Below are 23772 nucleotides of genomic sequence, written 5' to 3'. Positions count from 1 at the left end.
ATTAACTCTTTCCCACCAAAGTTGCCAGCCACCGCCAGCGTTTTTGATAATTTTCACAAAAGTTTAATTGCCCCAGAAATATTTTGTTGAAAGAATATTTGAACATGCAATATATTAAAAGAAAGAACAGAATATCTGATTTTATTCTAGCTTCATGCATTCTTTTTTTAATCAACACTTGAATGTGGGGAAGTTTCATAAAAAAGCAACATTTTGAGCAAAAAGCTGATAAAATCATGTTTGTGTCACAGGCTTGGTCCGGATGAGATTCAGAGCGATGATCGTAAACACAGAGTCGATCGAGTCCATCAACACCTCAAAGCTTCAGTCGTTTCCTCTTCATGTGTTCAACATTTCATTCAGTAACATTACACAGTTTTCATTTAAATCCTGTTTAATGTTGATGATCGCATTATTTTACATAAACGATATAATCAGATGCATGTTTCTGCTTCTTCGCCTGTGTTTAGATCAAGAGCACTCTGCACTCTTTCAGAAGAGATGCTAACAGCGCCCCCTACCGTATAACACTCAGAACACAGAGACACAGAAAATGACGTCAATGGCAGGGAAAGAGTTAATACAAACTGAATAAAAAGAGTGATTCACAAATGAATCATTCAGATTGAGTTGTGAAGTGGTTTGAACGATTCATTGAAAGAATGATTTGTGTATAAATGCCGTCACTATGGTAAAGTTTCAGTCTAAACGAGTTCTGGGTTTATTCTCATTCATATACAATATTACAATCTCCTCATATATGTTAGTGGCCGTGGGAACCCTGAATGAAATAAATACACACTTTTGCAAGTTTTTAGCTTGCAAACGAATCTGAAAGCATTGACAGGACAGACGCTGAAAGGTTGAGTTTGATGGACGGAGCGAGTGTATCTCTGAGACCTTGCTGTGTGTGCTGGAGCTGGAGCTGGAGCTGGTGTGTGTGAGCGTTCATCCACGCCGTGCGTTCCTCACACTCCTGCAGCTGAGCCTTTAACAGCGCACACTGCTGAGCCTGCACACACACACACACACACACACACACACACATACATACACACGCACATACACATACACATACACACACACACACACACACACATTCACACACATACACACACACACACACACACACACACACACACATTACACACACACAGTTACATACAAGTTACATCCTTTGCACAATTAAGCACCCAAAATTTCCCCAAAATCATATTATTGTAATGCATTGGAATGTTTTGCTTTTTAGTAAATATTATAATAATGAATAACAATATTAATAATAACAATAATTATTATTAACATGAATATATTATTAAACAAATACAAATTAAAAAAGTAATATACATTTTTTTTAAAGGTCATATTCTTGATATTTTTTGCATAATTAAGCATATTTCACAAAGAATCTCATTATTGTAATGCATCTGAATATTTAGCCTTTGAGTAAATATTATTATTATTAAAATGTAATATACATTTTTTCTTTCTTTGGTTTTGAAGGTCATATTTTTAAGGTCCATATTCTATTTAAAAAATGTATATGTGTGTGTGTGTGTGTATATATATGAACCTTCTTTCTTTAGTTTGGTTTTGAAGGTTATATTCTTGGCGTTTTGTGATTCTTCCATAAAATCAAAAGCGATCTGTACACGATAAAGAATAATAAAGCTCATCACGTCTCAGACTGATGCCGGGAATGAAGTGTGTAAACACTGGATCCTGTAGAAACACACACCTCGTGCTGGAGCTGTGTGTGCAGGACGCTTCTCTGAGTCTCGAACTCCTGCTGGTCCAGTGCTCGTGTGTTCTCCAGTCTCCGGATCTCAGCCTGCAGAACCAGCTCCTGCTCAGACGGGCCACTGCGCTCTGCAACACACACACACACACACACACACACACACACACACACACACACACACACACACACACACACACACACACACAATTACACATTAGCGGTGGGGGAAAAGATAGATTCTTAAGGTCTTTGCACACCGAGTCTGAAATCTTCGTATTTGTGATTCGGTGGCTCTGAATTGTCAAAACACGCTCAAAACACTTGCTACGGATGCGAAAAACGCAGAAAATCGAACCCGATCAAACATTTTTTATTGAAGTCACACAGTGAGAAAAAAAAAAAATCTATAGAAAAAAAAGATGCATCGACAATCATTTTATCATCGCAGCCTTCTGCATCGTAATCAACACTACTGTACTCTACCTCTACTGCACACTACTGTACTCTACTGTACTCTACCTCTACTGTACTCTACCTCTACTGCACACTACTGTACTCTACTGTACTCTACTGCACACTACTGTACTCTACTGTACTCTACCTCTACTGCACACTACTGTACTCTACTGTACTCTACCTCTACTGCACACTACTGTACTCTACTGTACTGCACACTACTGTACTCTACCTCTACTGCACACTACTGTACTCTACCTCTACTGCACACTACTGTACTCTACCTCTACTGTACTATACTGTACTCTACTGTACTCTACCTCTACTGTACACTACCTCTACTGCACACTACTGTACTCTACCTCTACTGTACAATACTGTACTCTACTGCACACTACTGTACTCTACCTCTACTGCACACTACTGTACTCTACTGTACTCTACCTCTACTGCACACTACTGTACTCTACTGCACACTACTGTACTCTACCTCTACTGCACACTACTGTACTCTACCTCTACTGCACACTACTGTACTCTACCTCTACTGCACACTACTGTACTCTACCTCTACTGCACACTACTGTACTCTACCTCTACTGCACACTACTGTACTCTACCTCTACTGTACACTGCAGTACTCTACCTCTACTGCACACTACTGTACTCTACCTCTACTGCACACTACTGTACTCTACTGCACTCTACTGTACACTACTGTACTCTACCTCTACTGTACTCTACTGTACTCTACCTCTACTGCACACTACTGTACTCTACCTCTACTGTACTATACTGTACTCTACTGCACACTACTGTACTCTACCTCTACTGTACACTACTGTACTCTACTGCACACTACTGTACTCTACCTCTACTGTACTATACTGTACTCTACCTCTACTGTACTATACTGTACTCTACCTCTACTGCACACTACTGTACTCTACCTCTACTGTACACTACTGTACTCTACCTCTACGGCACACCACTGTACTCTACCTCTACTGTACTATACTGTACTCTACTGCACACTACTGTACTCTGCCTCTACTGTACACTACTGTACTCTACCTCTACTGTACTATACTGTACTCTACTGCACACTACTGTACTCTACCTCTACTGTACACTACTGTACTCTACCTCTACTGTACTATACTGTACTCTACTGCACACTACTGTACTCTTCCTCTACTGTACACTACTGTACTCTTCCTCTACTGTACACTACTGTACTCTTCCTCTACTGAACACTACTGTACTCTACCTCTACTGTACTATACTGTACTCTACCTCTACTGTACACTACTGTACTCTACCTCTACTGTACTATACTGTACTCTACCTCTACTGTACACTGCAGTACTCTACCTCTACTGCACACTACTGTACTCTACCTGTACTCTACCTCTACTGTACTCTACTGTACTCTACCTCTACTGCACACTACTGTACTCTACCTCTACTGTACTATACTGTACTCTACTGCACACTACTGTACTCTACCTCTACTGTACACTACTGTACTCTACTGCACACTACTGTACTCTACCTCTACTGTACTATACTGTACTCTACCTCTACTGTACTATACTGTACTCTACTGCACACTACTGTACTCTACCTCTACTGTACACTACTGTACTCTACCTCTACGGCGCACTACTGTACTCTACCTCTACTGTACTACACTGTACTCTACCTCTACTGTACACTACTGTACTCTACCTCTACTGTACTATACTGTACTCCACTGCACACTACTGTACTCTGCCTCTACTGTACACTACTGTACTCTACCTCTACTGTACTATACTGTACTATACTGTACTCTACTGCACACTACTGTACTCTGCCTCTACTGTACACTACTGTACTCTTCCTCTACTGTACACTACTGTACTCTACCTCTACTGTACTATACTGTACTCTACTGCGCACTACTGTACTCTACCTCTACTGTACACTACTGTACTCTACCTCTACTGTACTATACTGTACTCTACTGCACACTACTGTACTCTACCTCTACTGTACTATACTGTACACTACTGTACTCTACCTCTACTGTACTATACTGTACTCTACTGTACACTACTGTACTCTACCTCTACTGTACTATACTGTACTCTACTGCACACTACTGTACTCTGCCTCTACTGTACACTACTGTACTCTTCCTCTACTGTACACTACTGTACTCTACCTCTACTGAACAATACTGTACTCTACCTCTACTGTACTCTACTGCACACTACTGTACTCTACCTCTACTGTACTATACTGTACTATACTGTACTCTACCTCTACTGAACAATACTGTACTCTACCTCTACTGTACTCTACTGCACACTACTGTACTCTACCTCTACTGAACAATACTGTACTCTACCTCTACTGTACTCTACTGCACACTACTGTACTCTACCTCTACTGTACTATACTGTACTATACTGTACTCTACCTCTACTGTACTATACTGTACTCTACTGTACACTACTGTACTCTACCTCTACTGTACTATACTGTACTCTACTGCACACTACAGTACTCTGCCTCTACTGTACACTACTGTACTCTTCCTCTACTGTACACTACTGTACTCTACCTCTACTGAACAATACTGTACTCTACCTCTACTGTACTATACTGTACTCTACCTCTACTGTACACTACTGTACTCTACCTCTACTGAACACTACTGTACTCTACCTCTACTGTACACTACTGTACTCTACCTCTACTGTACTATACTGTACTCTACCTCTACTGTACACTACTGTACTCTACCTCTACTGTACTCTACTGCACACTACTGTACTCTACCTCTACTGTACTCTACTGCACACTACTGTACTGTACTCTACCTCTACTGTACTATACTGTACAAGATTAAGTTGTTATTAAAAAACAAACAAGCCAGCCCAGCCCAGGTGAGAAAAAGTAACGCAAAAGTAATGTAACGCATTACTTTACATAAAAAGAAACGCAATGTTACTTTTTTTGTGAGTAACGCAATATTGTAATGCATAACTTTTAAAAGTAACTTTCCTCAACACTGATCATAATACACAATTGAAAGCATGAACGAGGTACAGAGGGACATGCTCAGAGTCTCTGCTGTATTAGAGGAAACCATGAAGCGCTTCTCTGTCCTTCTCCCCCCCTCCGCAACCCTCCGCTCCCCTCCGCTCCCCCCCGCTCCTCCCTCCGCTCCTCGTTCTCCCAGTAAATGCACAATTCCAGCCAAGAGCGCCAAATGAACAAGCGGAGCACATCTACACTGGCCACTGGTGTGTGTGTGTGTGTGTGTGTGGATGTTGTCCCCGTCTGACCCCTTCAGATCCTGGCCTGAACTGCTCTAACCTCACAGGAGTCCAGCGCACCTTCAGATCACTCTGCTTGTTTTTACATTTTTAGTCTGCAAATGTTGATTGTTTGTTTTTTTCCTCCTCAGAAAAGATGCATAAGCAAATATAAAGGAGTTTTCCATCCCGATCCTGCTGAAACATTATTACTGATCAATGGAGTCATTATAAAAGGTTGTTATAATGTTAGTTCATCAATTCATAAAAATAAAGCTCCTTCAATTGATAAGCAAACTTTGATTTAATTACTTTTAATTAATAATGCTAGAAGAAGCTTTTTTAAAGTCTAAAAATATATATATATATATATATTAGTTCATATTTTTAAAAGAAGTATCTTCTGCTCACCAAGACCGCATTTATGTGATCAAAAATACAGAAAATACATATTTATTTTTATACACATATTTATACATACATATTTTTATTTTACACATTATTTAAATTTAAAATATCTGTTTTCTATGTGAATATATTGTAAAATGCAATTTATTCCTGTGATCAAAGCTGAATTTTCAGCTGATTTGATGAATAGAAAGAAAAAGAAAAACCTTCTGACCCCAAATGGAAGCTTGTATATATTTAAGAAATTAAAAAAGATATTTACTGTTACAAAACATTTATATTTCAAATAAATGCTGTTCTTTTTAACCTTCTATTCATCAAAGAATCCTGAAAAAAAAATGTATGACCGTTTCCACAGAAATATGAACCGTTTTCAACACTGATAATAATCATAAATGTTTCTTGATCATCAAATCCTCATATTAGAGTGATTTGTGAAGGATCATGTGACACTGAAGACTGGAGTAATGATGCTGAACACTCAGCTTTGATCACAGGAATAAATTACACTTTACTGTATATTCACATAGAGAACAGATGATTTACATTAGAATAATATTTCACTGTTTTTACAGTATTTTTTATCATAATAATGCAGCTTTGGTGAGCAGAAGAGACTCTTTCAGAAACAGTTTAACCTCAGGTTGTTTGGGATGTGTTGTTCCTGTAATAAGTGCACTGTGATTGGCTGTAGATGTCCAGAACCTCCAGCAGAACGAGGATCTGACACACAGAGAGGAAGGAACCGGAGGAACCCGAAGCACCTTGTCTGAGTCGCTGGTTCTCCTGGAGTTTCTCCTCCAGCTGGAGCTTCATCAGTGTGATGTGAGTCTGCAGCTCTTGTGTTTCTGTCTTCAGCGCTGAATAATCACTCGTGTTCTCCAGTCTCTGTCGGAGACGCTCGTTCTCTCGGGTCAGAAGAGACGTCTGCGATCTGGCCGACTCCAGCTCCGTCTGCGGGAATGTGCTGTTAAACACTACCACTGCAAAACACTGTTTTCAGACCGGTTTCACACACACACACGTGACCCTGGACCACAGAACCAGTCACGCCACACGGGTACACTGCAAAACAGTATTTTTGTCTTGTTTCCAGTCCAAATAAATCAAGAAGCATTTACTAGAGAAGTGAAATGATATAAGAATTCTATCTTGTTTTCTGATAATTTTTCCATTTGAATTAAGATTATTTTTCATGTTTTCCATTTGAATGAAGATTTCTTTCTTGTTCTTTCTTTCCCATTGGCAGATAATTTTGCTTATTTTAAGCAAAAACTCACTTCATTACAATTTTTTTATCAGAGAACAAGATAGAATTCTTATATCATTTCACTTCTCTAGTAAATGCTTCTTGATTTAAGAATGTTTAGATATTTGGACTGGAAACAAGACAAAAACTACTAAGTAAGAAAAGCATTTTTTGCAGTGTTTATTTGTGGCAATAGTCAATTGTATGGGTCAAAATTATTGATTTTTCTTTTATGCCAAAAATCATTAGGATATTAAGTAAAGATCATGTTCCATGAAGATATTTTGTACATTTTCTACCGTAAATATATATAAAAATATATTTTTGTGACTGAATGCAGCACAATCGAGAACATAAATGACCTTTAAAGGCAATTTTCTCAATGTTTCGATTTTTTTGCACCTTCCATACATTAATGGAAAGCTTATTTATTCATCTTTCGGATGATGTATACACATCTCAGTTTCAAACAATTGCCCCTTATGACTGGTTTTGTGGTCCAGGGTCACATGGGAAAGAACAGCATATTATTTCTGAGAATAGACCTTTAAAGGGAGAGTTTGTAAAGTGAACGGACGCCTAAAAGCAACTTTAATAGGAATATCAGCACATTGATGTCATGCTTAGAAAGATCCATGCATCACTTTCTTTAGCACAGATGAATTATGGGATCAGATCTGCTTTACCTGCAGACGTTTGACTTCTGATAAATGTCTCTCATGCTCTTCTGCTTTTGCATCAACATTAGCAGACTCCTTCTGCAGACGAAGCGCTTCTGCTGCGAACAGGAAAATAAGGCCGTTCATTATCATTAAATCTACCGTACAGATCACTAAAATACAACAACGGTAAATGATTACCGTTAATCCTTCAATACCTTCAATCCTCTTCTCTTGTTCTGTCAGTGTCTCCGTTCTCTTGGTGTAATCCTCCTTCAGCTCCAGCTGATACCTGAAACACATCCAGTTCACCATGACATCATAACTGCGTCACTCTCACTGAACAATCACTACTCATCAAACGACTGGTACGATTTCCAGTAAGGTTTTTATCTGACCAAAAATACAGTAAAAATTGTGAAATATTATTCTAATGTAAATCATCTGTTCTCTATGTGAATATACAGTAAAGTGTAATTAATTCCTGTGATCAAAGCTGGATTTTCAGCATCATTACTCCAGTCTTCAGTGTCACATGATCCTTCACAAATTAAAAATAAAATGAATAGAAAGATCAAAAGAACAGCATGTATTTGAAATTGAACCTTTTGTAACATTATAAATGTCTTTACTGTCACTTTTGATCAATTTAATGTGTCCTTGATGAATAAAAGTGTTAAAAAATGAAAAAATGATTCTTACTGACCTCAACTTTTGAAAATGAAACTTTAATAAAGCCTTGTCTGAAGGTTATAAATAAAGGCCCAGTGCAGAAACACACACAGCTATGAAGCAACAACTGCATCACAAATGAGGTTTTCAAGTCGTGTCACAAGAGCGACGTCTGCAGGATTAGCCAATCAGCATGAGAGGATCTGCACAACTCAGGACAGGTTTCAATTCATTATTATTTTTTTTTAATATGGTCGATTCCAGATTGATTCTCAAAGGCCACGAATCGATTTTTTCCCATATTTATTGATCCATCACCCAGAAGCCAGTATTAGTGTTCCTCCACTGTTACAGATAATGCTGTGAGATATTATGTGTGTTTAATCTTAAACCTGAAGCTGTTTGATCAAGGCGGTTCAGACTCGTCCAACTTTCAGCATCAGTGTTTCATCTTGCATCAAAATCCTGTCGACGTTTGAAATATAGAGTTGGTTCTGTGTTAATGTACACAAGTGTACCTGAGTTTAAGAGTTCCTCATTTCTTTTTATTAATTAACCTCTTGTAAACTTATGTTCACTATTATTTTTTATAAATATAGGATTTGTATTAAATCTATTGAGTCGAATCGGGAATCGAAATCAAACATCGAATTGAAATCAAAAATCGAATTTCGAATCGAAATCAAATCGAATCGGAACATGTTGCATGTATGGTCTGTTTCCCATGATTCATAGTGTTTATGGTTTAGTCCTGTGACCCAGTTTCCCCCAGTCTGTGTAATTAGTCGTCTCAATCACCTGAGTCCTGTTAATTATCTAATTTAGTTCCTTTTGTTTGCTCTGTGTATTTAAACCCTGTCTTCGTCCATTCTCGGTAATGTAAGGTTGTGTGAGGGACTGTTTACACGACACCTAAAGCGTTAAAGCTTTGATGTGTTTTGGCTGCTAGTTTACAGACAGCGGTGTTCTGGGGCCTGAACACACAAACTTCTGAAAATGGGTTTCAAAGTGCAAGTTTTTGAAAACCGTCTCCGTGTAAAACAACAAAAACACAATACTGTGAAGACGATGACATCATGCTCATGCGTATTACGTGCTCAGTCTATAGTGTTTCATCGCCATCTACTGGTCTGACAGCAGAATACAGCGATTACACTCGTTTCCGCGGAGTGTGAATGAGGATCGTCTGATAATCGTCTGTACGCGGAAAACTATTATCCAATTTAAGCGTATCGTTGTCGTGTGAACGTACCCTTAATCTCCTGTTCCTGATTCCAAGTTTATCCCATTAAACACCACAGTAATTGTCCTCCTTCGCCGGTCTCCACTACACGTGACCAGTGAGATGTGCGATCTCTGCTTACCTCAGGATCTCGCTCTTCAGCCTCTGGTCGAACGAGTCCTCCGTGCTCTTCACACACAGCTCTCTCCTCCTCAGAAGATCCTCCACAGTCTTCATCTTCTCCTCCTGCAGCCGACAGCTTCTGAGGCGGGCAAGACATCAGCACATCAAACCACAATCTGTTCACACACCTTCAACATGTCTCACATTATCTCAGTTTATTCACTATAGTTTAGAAAACGGTAATGAAATATGAGCAGAACTCAGTTGATATTTGACTGGTTTTGTCCGTCCTTCTGTTAGACTGTCTCACACATGAATTATGTTGAATATCTGTCAGCTGTTAAATTTAACTACACAATTAGATAATACCAGTTTAGCTCAACCAATCACCAAGCAATGCTTCATTGTGTTCAGTCTGTGTGTAAAAAGAGCATTAGCAATTAAAGAAAACACACTTCAGCGAAACATGATCAGCTCAAAGTGTCTGAATCATTTCTAGTCCCAAATGTCACTGGTAGTCGCTGTATGAAGAGTGTTTGGGTATAATATGTCACAGTTTACTTTATTTGGCTCCCCTCACTCACAGAAATGAACTATAGTGTCCTGCACACACTAGTGGAACAATATCAAACATTATATCTGGTGTGTGAGTGATGCTTGGATCGACTGTAAGAGATTCCATGATATTATAAACAAGAGATTCACAGTCAAGGAATAGTTAAAGAGCTCGTATCACACTATATAACACACCGTACCCTCAGAACGTGACTGACAGAAGTGGGCATCAAAATAGCATTTATTAATATTCTGAAGTATCATTTTTTGGGTAGCCTTTACTTTGCCTTTATGTTTAATGTTTTATAAAGGTATTCTTAATATTTGTGCATTACATATTTTCATAAATAATTGTAAGCAAAGTTAAAATGCATTATAATATTTGCAGACTGAAACTGGTTGTTTGTCGTGTGTTTTAATGAATTATACTTTCTAAATGTATAGATCGGCATTATAACTGTTTATTCATTAATTCATGCAATGCATTATAAGGTTCACAATTAATGCATTAAAACACTTTCAGAATGCATTATATACACACGCTTTACGTAAAGCTTTACCATTTTTTATTTATATATTTTCAGTTCTCATTTGAGTGTAATTTTATGTTTATTACTTTTTTATATGCATTTTTAATTATTTATTATTTATTTTAGTCTAGTAATATTAGCATGACATATTTAACCTTAAGTTTTAGTTGTTCCTCTAATATTTCAGCTTTTAATAACTTAATATCGGCTTTGCTTCAATTACTATTTAAAAAAAAAAAAAAGCTTTAGTTTTAGTTTAGCTTTGTTATTTACTAGTGTACTAATTATTTACTAAGTTTGTTACAAGAATTATTTATAGACTTTAGCCTTTATGCAGCCATTGAGTACAACAACCGTCTAGTGGCTATTGATATTATTGCTTTTTTGTTATTTTTATACCAACATATGTCATCAGACTTCTCCAAACTCACCAAATGTTCAGGGTTATGGGCTGTCTGAACTTCACGGAATGTTTTTTTTTTACTGAAGTAAAAGAAATATTAAATATAACATAAAAATAACCATATTTTACATACAAAATATGGCACTTTTAGAGGTAAAAAAAAAAAAAAAAACCTCAAAAATCACAAAAAATTGCATAAATTGATCGATTTTATTTGATTGCAGATGGTGATATGACTTAAAGAATAAAGTGAAGCACTGCTATAGTGTGACTCACTTCTGGAAGGCCTCGATCCTGAGCTTCAGCTCCATCTCTCCGCTCCGCACACACTCCATCTCTCTCAGCACAGCTTGTCTTTGAGCATAAAGATCTTTTTCCTCCATCTGGATCCGACAGTTTCATCCAAAGGGGGAGCATTGAAGGATTAACATCTGGTTTGTACTGATTTGGTGACATTAGTTATAGTGCTGGGCGGCAAACCGGTTCACACCGAATACCAGTGTTTATTTGTGTTATGATATGAATTTTTAATATACCGCAATACCGGTGTATGTCGCTTTACAGCGTTGGGAACGCGGCGCGACACTGTTTGAAACAGGTCTCTTTTCACTGTTCACTGTGTGTTACTGAGCCTGACGGTGAAGATGGAGAGGCTAAACTATAATTAATAGCTGTCCAATTATATTGTTTTACAGTGTTTCCCATACATTGGTTCACAATATCTATTTGTGGTTGGCATTGGCGTCGTTGAACAAACATGAGCACTGCACGTTTCACAGTCTAAACGCGGCGCGGGTGTTTTTATATGAATGTGTCTGAAGGGAATTGACTGTCTTTAGAAATGTTATTTCAATTGAATCTTTCTTTATGTTTCCTGATAAAGCAGCATTTATGTGCTGGTTTGTGTTCAGCCGTTACCATGGAAACCGCTTTGTGTTCAGCCGTTACCAGGGAAACCGCTGTTTCTGCCGCTCCTACAGCGCCTCCTGCTGGAGCTCTTTATAAACACTGCAAACCTGTGTTAATACTAGTGTGGATTATCTCTACAATATTCACTCATGACAGTAAAATAGGGCATAAGTCAGTCTACTGCAGTATTTCCTCTCTCACTCAGTAGAAAACGTGGTTAACACCCAGTCATGCTTGAAAAAATAATAATACCATCATATACCGTGAAACCGGTATAATTCAGAAAAATACCGTGATATGGATTTTTGGTCACACCGCCCAGCACTAATCAGTTCTGTATGTATTTTCTGACAGCACCTCCTGTTGTCTGTGTAATCTCTCGATGGCGTTCTTCTCTCGACTCATCAGAGCCTCAGACTTCAGCTCATGCGTTCTCTCCATGTCTCGTCTCAGCTCCAGGATCTCTCTTCGAGAAGCCTCTTTCTCCTCACGCTTCACCTTCGCCATCTCCACCTCCATGAAGTGCTGCATCTGCAGGAAGACAGACTATTAAAGGGCTTTCGCTCCGGATAGCTCTACACTGGAAAAACTGCTTTTCTTACTCCATTGGGAGATAGTTTTGCTTTTTTTAAGCAACAACTCTCTTAATTTTTATGCATTATCCCAAAAAACAAGAGACAATATCTTATGGCATTTTACTACTTTAGTAAATGCATCTTGATTTAAGCATTTTTAGATATTTGGACTGGAAACAAGACAAAAATACTAAGTAAGAAAAGCATTTTTTGCAGTGAAGGAACTCAGTTATAGGAACGAGCCTCCAGGGTGTTTCCCCGAGAACTAATGGTTCCCTTAGGAACATTTTCCTGGTTGCATTCGCACCGCTAGTAGGAACTCTGAAGCGACGCAAGACCAAGACTAAAATCGTTCCTAGTTCCTGCGAACAAACACGCCAAAATCCGGGAACTTCCTCCAATAGTTCTAGGAACGATGAAAAGGTTCCTCGGTGCGAAAGCCCCTGATGTTCGGGTAGTTTTTGTGTTACCCAGATCCTGAGTCAGACGTAACAACCCAGTGTTTGAGTAGTTTTTGTGTAACCCAGATCCTGGGTCAGACGTAACAACCCAGTGTTCGGATAGTTTTTGTGTTACCCAGATCTTGGGTCAGACGTAACAACCCAGTGTTTGGGTAGTTTTTGTGTAACCCAGATCCTGAGTAAGACGTATCAACCCAGTGTTCGGATAGTTTTTGTGTTACCCAGATCTTGGGTCAGACGTAACAACCCAGTGTTTGGGTAGTTTTTGTGTAACCCAGATCCTGAGTAAGACGTATCAACCCAGTGTTCGGATAGTTTTTGTGTTACCCAGATCCTGGGTCAGACGTAACAACCCAGTGTTTGAGTAGTTTTTGTGTAACCCAGATCCTGGGTCAGACGTAACAACCCAGTGTTCGGATAGTTTTTGTGTTACCCAGATCTTGGGTCAGACGTAACAACCCAGTGTTTGGGTAGTTTTTGTGTAACCCAGATCCTGAGTAAGACGTATCAACCCAGTGTTCGGATAGTTTTTGTGTTACCCAGATCTTGGGTCAGACGTAACAACCCAGTGTTTGGGTAGTTTTTGTGTTACCCAGATCCTGGGTCAGACGTAACAACCCAGTGTTCGGATAGTTTTTGTGTTACTCAGATCCTGGGTCAGACGTAACAACCCAGTGTTTGAGTAGTTTTTGTGTAACCCAGATCCTGGGTCAGACGTAACAACCCAGTGTTTGAGTAGTTTTTGTGTTACCCAGATCCTGAGTCAGACGTAACAACCCAGTGTTTGAGTAGTTTTTGTGTAACCCAGATCCTGGGTCAGACGTAACAACCCAGTGTTTGAGTAGTTTTTGTGTAACCCAGATCCTGAGTCAGACGTAACAACCCAGTGTTTGAGTAGTTTTTGTGTAACCCAGATCCTGGGTCAGACGTAACAACCCAGTGTTCGGATAGTTTTTGTGTTACCCAGATCCTGAGTAAGACGTAACAACCCAGTGTTCGGATAGTTTTTGTGTTACCCAGATCCTGAGTAAGACGTAACAACCCAGTGTTCTGGTAGTTTTTGTGTTACCCAGATCCTGGGTCAGACGTAACAACCCAGTGTTTGGGTAGTTTTTGTGTTACCCAGATCCTGGGTCAGACGTAACAACCCAGTGTTTGGGTAGTTTTTGTGTTACTCAGATCCTGGGTCAGACGTAACAACCCAGTGTTTGAGTAGTTTTTGTGTAACCCAGATCCTGAGTCAGACGTAACAACCCAGTGTTTGAGTAGTTTTTGTGTAACCCAGATCCTGGGTCAGACGTAACAACCCAGTGTTCGGATAGTTTTTGTGTTACCCAGATCCTGAGTAAGACGTAACAACCCAGTGTTCGGATAGTTTTTGTGTTACCCAGATCCTGATTAAGACGTAACAACCCAGTGTTCTGGTAGTTTTTGTGTTACCCAGATCCTGGGTCAGACGTAACAACCCAGTGTTTGGGTAGTTTTTGTGTTACCCAGATCCTGGGTCAGACGTAACAACCCAGTGTTTGGGTAGTTTTTGTGTTACTCAGATCCTGGGTCAGACGTAACAACCCAGTGTTTGGGTAGTTTTTGTGTTACCCAGATCCTGGGTCAGACGTAACAACCCAGTGTTTGAGTAGTTCTCTTACGAGAGGTTCTCTCGTATTGCGTAAGCTAGCTTACGCTGCGGGAAAGTCTCCTTTCTCGAGATACTGAAGCCAAAAATTATCCTTAATTTTTTAAATCTTGTCAACGCAGTGCGGCAGCCTGCAGACCTAGGGCAGGCGAATCGCGTGCCCATTGGCTGCTCTGCGGCAACTGCAGCAGCCTATGGCTGAGCCTTGCGCGTGACGTCACGTCCAATGAGCGCGCTTGGCGCGCTTGATGCGTCACAGCCCGTCATTAGGGGTGTGGCTTAGCGTATATAGGCAAGGTACAGAGGCTGCTTCGCTGATTTCTGTCTCTTCAGCGAAGCTCTTCGCATCGCTGATCTCCGAGGAAGCCGCCGTCGAATCAAGCGACCAGCACGCCGAGGATTTCAGCCTGAGGACGCCGGCCGCTCGCCGCCTTCAGCCTTCCCTGCCTGCTGCGCCATCCGGCATATATATCCTTTCCTTGCTCTGTGTTGTGTGTTTTGTGTGTCCGCCGCGACACACTTGCGTCTAAAAGAGCGCGAGGCGTTGTTGCAAATGCCTCGCTCATCCTGTGGCTCGTGCAGAGCCGCGCTCAGCGACGGAGACCGCCACGTGGTGTGCGCTCTCTGCCTGGGCTTCTATGACAGCTGAGCGCTCGCCGGAGCCCCTCCCGCGAGCCTCGCTATTTCCTTCTCCCCACCTCCCGACGCGCAGCGGCCGGTTCGCCCGCACTGCCGTCGCCTCAGGGGATGAAGCAGACAGCGCTGTTTTCTTAGACAGCTGCTTTCTCCCCTCTGTCAAGCCGCGCAAACGGCGCCGCTCACAAGGGATGTCAGAAACGGACGGTCTCGGGCTATAGCTTCCTTTACGTTACAAGAAAGCTACCCCCCGGACGACGCACGCCCCTCCCTGCGCTCTCCCCCTCTGTTCGAGCCGCGCAAACGCGCCGCTCACAAGGGATGTCAGGAGTAGACGGTCACGGGCTGGCTTCCTTTACGTTATAAGAAAGCTACCCCGCGTCTCGGTCGCGCGCGTCACTCTCCGGCCACCTCCGTTTCTCACACATTTCTCAGTCCCCTCCTAAGCTCAGGCGACTAGAAATATCAATATTGCAGTAAACGAGCCTGTTTTATTACACGCACGCCTGCAAACATACGATGTCATAGCACATGATGACATCTTCCCGCTCTCTCTCCCTTGTTCGAGCCGCGCAACTGCGCCGTTCTCAAGGGACATCAGAGCGGACGTCACGAGCACCGGCGATAAGAGGAAGAGAGAGTGTTTTCGTCCTCGTATATTCTCAGTCCCCTCCAAGTTCAGGCGGCTGGAAATACTATACTGCAGTAACGAGCCTGTTTTATTACACGCGCGCGTCTGCAAACAAACGCCGAAACGAAACATCGCTCGGTCATATGCTCGCACTAACTAAAAGTTTATGTGTGCTCCTGTGGCTCAGTGGCAGAGCATTGGACTTCCACACGGGAGTCCCGTGTTCGAATCCTGCTCTGGCGGCAGATAAATATTTTTTTCTGCTGGCTTCTCCGAGCTCGCGGCCAGCTTTCTCACATACAGAAAGCGAACCCGTATCCCGCAGGATGGTGCTTGAGTATTTATGAGCGTCTAAACTTATGAGCCATCAAAGCTTCTCGCTCTATCAGTTTCCTATTACACCGATGGTGTTATACGTGTAGAAAATGTGCCCACTCCCACGTGCTCACTGCTACACACAAACACGGTCTCCTCGGTAACGTCCACAGAGCGCACTCTCTTAAAGCGGTCACACGCCGCTTGAGTACTAAGTGTAGGAAATGTGCCCACAACTCTGTGCTCACACCTACCCGTTGCTCGCTCTGCCACTCAGTTACCCCGGGTTGCAGATCCTCTAAGCTCACTACATTCCAGCTCTAGCCGAAGATAAGTGTAGAAAATGTGCCCACTCTCATGTGCTCACTGCTTCACACAAACACGGTCCCCATGGTAACGCGCTCAGAGCGCTCTCTCTCTTAAAGCGGACACGCGCCGCTCGAGTATTAAGTGTAGTAAATGTGCCCACAACTCTGTGCTCACACATACCCGCTGCTCGCTCTGCCATTCAGTTACCTCGGGTTACAGACCCTCTAAAGCCCCGAAACACTCCGGCTCCGGCCGAGGGTGTCATAAGTGTAGAAATGTGCCCACTCCCATGTGCTCACTGCTTCGCACAAACACGGTCCCCATGGTTACGCGCTCAGAGCGCTCTCTCATAGGCGGACACTCACCGCTCGAGTATTAAGTGTAGTAAATGTGCCCACAACTCTGTGATCACACCTACCCGCCGCTCGAGTTGCAACGGCTCAGGCCGAGGGGATATTAAGTATAGAAAATGTGCCCACTCCCATGTGTTCACTGCTTCACACAACATGGTTCCCACGGTAATGCGCTCAGAGCGCTCTCATAAAGCGGAAACACGCCGCTCGAGTATTAAGTGTAGTAAATGTGCCCACAACTCTGTGCTCACACCTACTCGCTGCTCGCTCTGCCATACGGTTACCCCGGGTTACAGACCCTCTAAAGCTTCCAAAACACTGGCCGTGTTATAAGTGTAAACCCTGCGCCCGCTCACGAGCACGCGCACTCACTTTCAGACGCTATATCCCCCACGCCGCTCTCGCGCCAGGGGTGTTTGACAGCAAAACGCGCTCCATCCTTCAGGACCGAGCTACTGAACGCTGTACAGCCGGCCAATACTGTTTATCAGCCCCGTGTTCGAGCACCGGCGGCGCGCGCGCCGCCCCATCCTCTCTGATACAGGTTCTCCATCCCGCGCAGCGCGGCGATCTGAACCCAGAGACCATTCGACCCCTAGCTATGCGTGCAAAAGCATGGGAAGCTATTCAGGGCGCGTCAGAATGGGTGTTGAACACTACAAAACACGGCTATTCGCCTCAATTCGCTCGTCGCCCCCCGCGCTTCTAGCGCAGACGGAGACGAAAGTCGGTTTAGAAGCAGCGCACCTGCTTCGAGCAGAAATAGCGAAGCTGCTGCGCAAAGGGGCCATAGAACAGGTTCATCCTTCCTTGAGCAAGTCAGGCTTTTACAGCCGTTACTTCCTCGTTCCCAAGAAGGACGGAGCTTTAAGACCTATTTTAGATCTGAGACATCTGAACACGGCTCTCATGAGACGGCCGTTCAGGATGATTACAACCAGACAGATCCTTGCGCAGATCCGCCCAGGAGACTGGTTTATCTCTCTCGATCTGAAAGACGCGTATTTCCAGATCCAGATAACCCCCCGTCACAGGCCATTCTTGAGATTCGCCTTCGACGGTCGAGCTTATCAATACACAGTCCTGCCGTTCGGCCTGTCTTTAGCACACCGTACATTTACGAAATGCATGGACACGGCTCTCGCGCCCCTGAAAAGTCAGGGAATGCGAATTCTGAACTATCTGGACGACTGGCTTGTTATAGCGCAGTCAGAGACAGAACTTGTGTCTCACAGAACAGCGCTTCTCAGCCATCTGGAAGGTCTGGGTCTAGCGGTCAATTGGACCAAGAGCTCGCTCTCGCCCCGTCAGTCAATTTCCTTTCTCGGAATAGAACTGGACTCGGTGGCGATGACGGCCAGATTGTCGGAGCAGCGCGCGCGCCGCATCCGGCGCCTCGCCGCATCCTTCAAAGAAGGCAATCGGGTTCCTCTGAAAGCATTTCAGCGCATCCTGGGGCATATGGCCTCAGCTGCAGCAGTGCTTCAGTTGGGTTTACTGCGCATGCGCCCGCTTCAACGCTGGCTAAGAGCGCGCGTATCCCATCGAGCCTGGGCGACCGGTGGCTCGCTAATCAGAGTGACTCAGGGCTGTGTCTCAGCCCTGCAGCCCTGGCTAGCAGCTGAATGGTATCACACTGGAGTGATTATGGGAGTGATTTCACACCGGAAAGTTGTCTCAACAGACGCGTCCAACCTAGGTTGGGGAGCGCTCTTCGAAGGCAGACCGGTCTATGGCCGCTGGTCAGACCAGGAGAATCTCCTACACATAAACTGTCTAGAGATGCTCGCGGTCGAGAAAGCGCTCATGCACTTCCTCCTATTCCTCCATGGTCACCATGTTCTAGTCCGCACGGACAACACATCAGTAGTGGCCTATGTGAACCACCAGGGCGGTGTCAGATCAAAAAAAAAAAAAAAAAAGCTCTGCGCCCTGACGGAACGCCTCCTCGTATGGGCTCAGCACTCTCGGCGCTCTCTGAGAGCATCGCATGTGCCTGGCCATCTGAACGAGGGCCCCGACAGACTGTCCAGGGACAACGTTCCCCTGGGGAGTGGTCTCTACACCTCCAAACAGTCCAGTCGCTGTAGCGCCGCTTTGGCAGAGCGAAAGTCGACCTCTTTGCGTCAAAAGACAACGCACACTGCCCAGTATTCTTTTCAAGAGCGAGGACGCGCTGGCCCAGACGTGGCCCAGCGGCCCGCTATATGCTTCTCCCCCGGTCTCTCTGCTGCCTCAGGTCATCGAGAGAGCCAGGAAAGCGCGCCACACAGTGCTCTTCATAGTGATTTACCAGAAGGGGTGATGAACACGATCATACAATCTAGAGCTCCCTCCACGAGGCGGCTCTACACGTCTAAATGGTCGGTGTTTAACAAATGGTGCACTGCCAGAGGGCTCGATCCACAGACATGTGGGGTCTCGCAAGTATTGTGCTTCCTTCAAGAGCTACTGGACGCGGGCAGGTCCCCCTCCACGCTCAAAGTCTATGTCGCGGCCATTCAGCGCTCTCTGTCTCAGAGCCGGGCCGCGCATTAGGAAGGAACGAGTTTGTCATCCGCTTCCTTAGAGGAGCGAGAAGGATGAACCCCCCGCGACCCCCTTCGGTTCCTATGTGGGATTTTTCACTGGTCTTAGACGCCCTGAAAGCACATCCCTTTGAACCCCTGGAAACTGTGGATATGAAATACCTCACGCTCAAAACCGTTTTTCTGATAGCACTGTCTTCAGTAAAACGTGTGGGAGACCTTCACGCGTTATCCACTAACGCTGCGTGCCTCGAGTTCGGACCCAATGACTCTAAAGTTATTCTCAGACCGAGGCATGGGTATGTCCCCAAAATTTTGGGCACTCCCTTCAGAGCGCAGGTCATTTCCCTTTCAGCCCTGCCGAATGCTGGCTGCGAGGCAGATAGTAATCTCCTCTGCCCAGTCAGGGCGCTGAGAAGCTATATTTCACGCTCCGCCGCCTTCAGGCGTTCAGAGCAGCTCTTTGTTTCGTTTGGTGGGCGCACCAAGGGTCTCGCCGCCTCGAAACACACCCTATCCAGATGTATAGTTGACGCTATCGCAGCTGCTTACGCATCTAAAAACCTGCAGTGCCCTTTGGGCATTCGGGCGCACTCCACCAGAGGCATGGCCTCATCGTGGGTGTGGTCCAGTGGGATTCCCATTCATGACATTTGTGCAGCGGCAGGCTGGGCCTCCCCTTCCACATTTGTTAGGTTTTACAACCTGGAAGTTCCCGCTTTGCAGGCCAAAGTGTTATCAGCCTAAGTCTCGCGTAGCCAGCCCACTGTCTGTGCGCGGGCTATGTTGCTGATTTAGCTCTACTGGTTGAGCTGCACTATGTGGAAAGTGTCAGTTGGACCGGCTGTGCCGCTCCCTGCCCCATATTATGTGCTTGTGTACTGTGGTATCTTGGCCGCCCAGCTCCACTTCGCGTTCCCTGGGCTCCCCATGGGATTCATTCAGGATGCTGGGCGCGCGCACGGCGTTGACAAGGGTGTTCCCGCAGCGTAAGCTAGCTTACGCAATACGAGAGAACCTCTCGTAAGAGAACGTACTCGGTTACTAACGTAACCTCTGTTCTCTCTAGAGAGGGAACGAGTATTGCGTAACCCGCCGTGCTCTCGCCACGAGCTCATTTCGCTTCATGCGACAGAAACCAGCGAAGCAGCCTCTGTACCTTGCCTATATACGCTAAGCCACACCCCTAATGACGGGCTGTGACGCATCAAGCGCGCCAAGCGCGCTCATTGGACGTGACGTCACGCGCAAGGCTCAGCCATAGGCTGCTGCAGTTGCCGCAGAGCAGCCAATGGGCACGCGATTCGCCTGCCCTAGGTCTGCAGGCTGCCGCACTGCGTTGACAAGATTAAAAAAATTAAGGATAATTTTTGGCTTCAGTATCTCGAGAAAGGAGACTTTCCCGCAGCGTAAGCTAGCTTACGCAATACTCGTTCCCTCTCTAGAGAGAACAGAGGTTACGTTAGTAACCGAGTACGTTTTTGTGTAACCCAGATCCTGAGTCAGACGTAACAACCCAGTGTTTGAGTAGTTTTTGTGTAACCCAGATCCTGAGTCAGACGTAACAACCCAGTGTTTGAGTAGTTTTTGTGTAACCCAGATCCTGGGTCAGACGTAACAACCCAGTGTTCGGATAGTTTTTGTGTTACCCAGATCCTGAGTAAGACGTAACAACCCAGTGTTCGGATAGTTTTTGTGTTACCCAGATCCTGAGTAAGACGTAACAACCCAGTGTTCTGGTAGTTTTTGTGTTACCCAGATCCTGGGTCAGACGTAACAACCCAGTGTTTGGGTAGTTTTTGTGTTACCCAGATCCTGGGTCAGACGTAACAACCCAGTGTTTGAGTAGTTTTTGTGTTACCCAGATCCTGGGTCAGATGTAACAACCCAGTGTTTGAGTAGTTTTTGTGTTACTCAGATCCTGGGTCAGATGTAACAACCCAGTGTTTGAGTAGTTTTTGTGTAACCCAGATCCTGGGTCAGACGTAACAACCCAGTGTTTGGGTAGTTTTTGTGTTACTCAGATCCTGGGTCAGATGTAACAGCCCAGTGTTTGAGTAGTTTTTGTGTTACCCAGATCCTGGGTCAGACGTAACAACCCAGTGTTTGGGTAGTTTTTGTGTTACTCAGATCCTGGGTCAGACGTAACAACCCAGTGTTTGGGTAGTTTTTGTGTTACTCAGATCCTGGGTCAGATGTAACAACCCAGTGTTTGAGTAGTTTTTGTGTAACCCAGATCCTGGGTCAGACGTAACAACCCAGTGTTTGAGTAGTTTTTGTGTAACCCAGATCCTGGGTCAGACGTAACAACCCAGTGTTTGGGTAGTTTTTGTGTTACTCAGATCCTGGGTCAGATGTAACAGCCCAGTGTTTGAGTAGTTTTTGTGTTACCCAGATCCTGGGTCAGACGTAACAACCCAGTGTTTGGGTAGTTTTTGTGTTACTCAGATCCTGGGTCAGACGTAACAACCCAGTGTTTGGGTAGTTTTTGTGTTACTCAGATCCTGGGTCAGATGTAACAACCCAGTGTTTGAGTAGTTTTTGTGTAACCCAGATCCTGGGTCAGACGTAACAACCCAGTGTTTGAGTAGTTTTTGTGTAACCCAGATCCTGGGTCAGACGTAACAACCCAGTGTTTGGGTAGTTTTTGTGTTACTCAGATCCTGGGTCAGATGTAACAGCCCAGTGTTTGAGTAGTTTTTGTGTTACCCAGATCCTGGGTCAGACGTAACAACCCAGTGTTTGGGTAGTTTTTGTGTTACTCAGATCCTGGGTCAGACGTAACAACCCAGTGTTTGGGTAGTTTTTGTGTTACTCAGATCCTGGGTCAGATGTAACAACCCAGTGTTTGGGTAGTTTCCGGGAACTCTGAAAAGGTTCCTCCGCCCCTTTACTTGTGTAAACTCCTGAACATGCTTTTCTTGCAGACCTTTGCGTTGAGCTCGAGCTGTGCCTGCTCCTGGATCTCCTTCCTGTACTCCGCAAGCTTCGCCTCGACTGACGGCCAGCGCTCTCCTCTGTGCCGGAGCACTTCATACTCCTCGTCGATCAGCTGCATCTTCTCAACTTAAAAATACAATAGAAAATACAGTAAAAACAGTGAAATATTATTCCAATGTAAAACAGCTGTTTTCTATGTGAACATATAGTAAAGTGTAATTTGATAACTGTACTTGAACTGATCCTATCAGATAAAACAAAAGAATATTACCACAAATTTTAAAGCCATATTTTACTTAAAGTCCCCCTGTGGTGAAAATCCAGCTTTTAATGTTGTTTATGTGTCTATGTGGTGTTATTAATATGCTTTAAGACAAAGCATGTGTAAGTTCATAAGTCGACACCATTGCTGAGTATTTCCTCCTTAAAACTGCAGTGAACCAAAGACAGTCTCAAACACACGCTTTGAAATCGCTGGTGTTTCTGACATCACAAACTACCTTGTAACCAATCAGATCAACGTGTGATCGTCAACCAGTGGATCTCTGAGCTGAGGGAGTGAGTGGAGGCGGGCTCATTTGCATATTCATAGAGCCGCGCATACTAAATGAGGCAAGGGTGTCGAGTTACATTCAAGATATTTTAAGACATGAAGAAGGAAAAAAACGTCATTTTGGTGATCAGAGATGAGTTTTAAGTGATAAAATGATTGACTACAGGTGGACTTTAAGAAATGAACGCTCTACACAAGGAACATGTAATTCAGTGTGACACACGACAGATGTGAAGGCTTACCGAGAGACTCCTGATGCGCAGATATAGAGATGGTTTGGGTCGAAGTGTCACAGCAGTGTCTGTCAGTGTGCCGGTCCGTCAGCTCCGTGAAGAGGCTCATCAGGAAACCTGTCGGGTTAAACAACAGTCATCACAGAGAGCAGATGCTGAAACTACAGCTTATTAGTGAAACACTAGCCACAACCTATTCACTGCTGTTCTCTATGGAAGCTCGTTTCCGCCACAGATCTAAACATTTTAAAAGATAATTGCAACTTTTTTTCTCACAATCCTGACTTTTTATTTCAGAATTGCATGATATAAAGTCCAATTCTAAGGAAAAAAATACACTTTTTTTTTTTTTTTAATTGCGACTTCA

The 23772-nt window shown here is 43.7% G+C and overlaps 1 protein-coding gene across 4 annotated transcripts in view; it reads right to left on the bottom strand.

Moving 5' to 3' along the window:
• Nucleotides 1-23772, bottom strand: part of ofd1 (OFD1 centriole and centriolar satellite protein) — a 37076-nt gene that overhangs the window by 6506 nt on the left and 6798 nt on the right. For 2 of the 4 annotated variants that reach the window (XM_084421943.1, XM_084421945.1), the window contains exons 5-14: nt 23415-23522; nt 22609-22745; nt 12593-12766; nt 11603-11709; nt 9858-9977; nt 8040-8113; nt 7849-7940; nt 6678-6867; nt 1739-1869; nt 901-1012 (exon numbers count right to left, since the gene is read on the bottom strand). In XM_084421943.1, coding sequence (XP_084278069.1) covers nt 901-1012; nt 1739-1869; nt 6678-6867; nt 7849-7940; nt 8040-8113; nt 9858-9977; nt 11603-11709; nt 12593-12766; nt 22609-22745; nt 23415-23522 — 1245 coding nt within the window. The remainder of the gene's footprint in view (nt 1-900; nt 1013-1738; nt 1870-6677; nt 6868-7848; nt 7941-8039; nt 8114-9857; nt 9978-11602; nt 11710-12592; nt 12767-22608; nt 22746-23414; nt 23523-23772) is intronic. The other 2 variants (XM_084421944.1, XM_084421946.1) reach the window with 1 other exon arrangement.

Source organism: Rutilus rutilus, assembly GCF_951802725.1.
Source record: "Rutilus rutilus genome assembly, chromosome: 10".
Taxonomy (NCBI): Eukaryota; Metazoa; Chordata; class Actinopteri; order Cypriniformes; family Leuciscidae; genus Rutilus; species Rutilus rutilus.
Note: the sequence above shows the minus strand (reverse complement) of the source record. Positions and strands in the feature narration are given on the sequence as shown.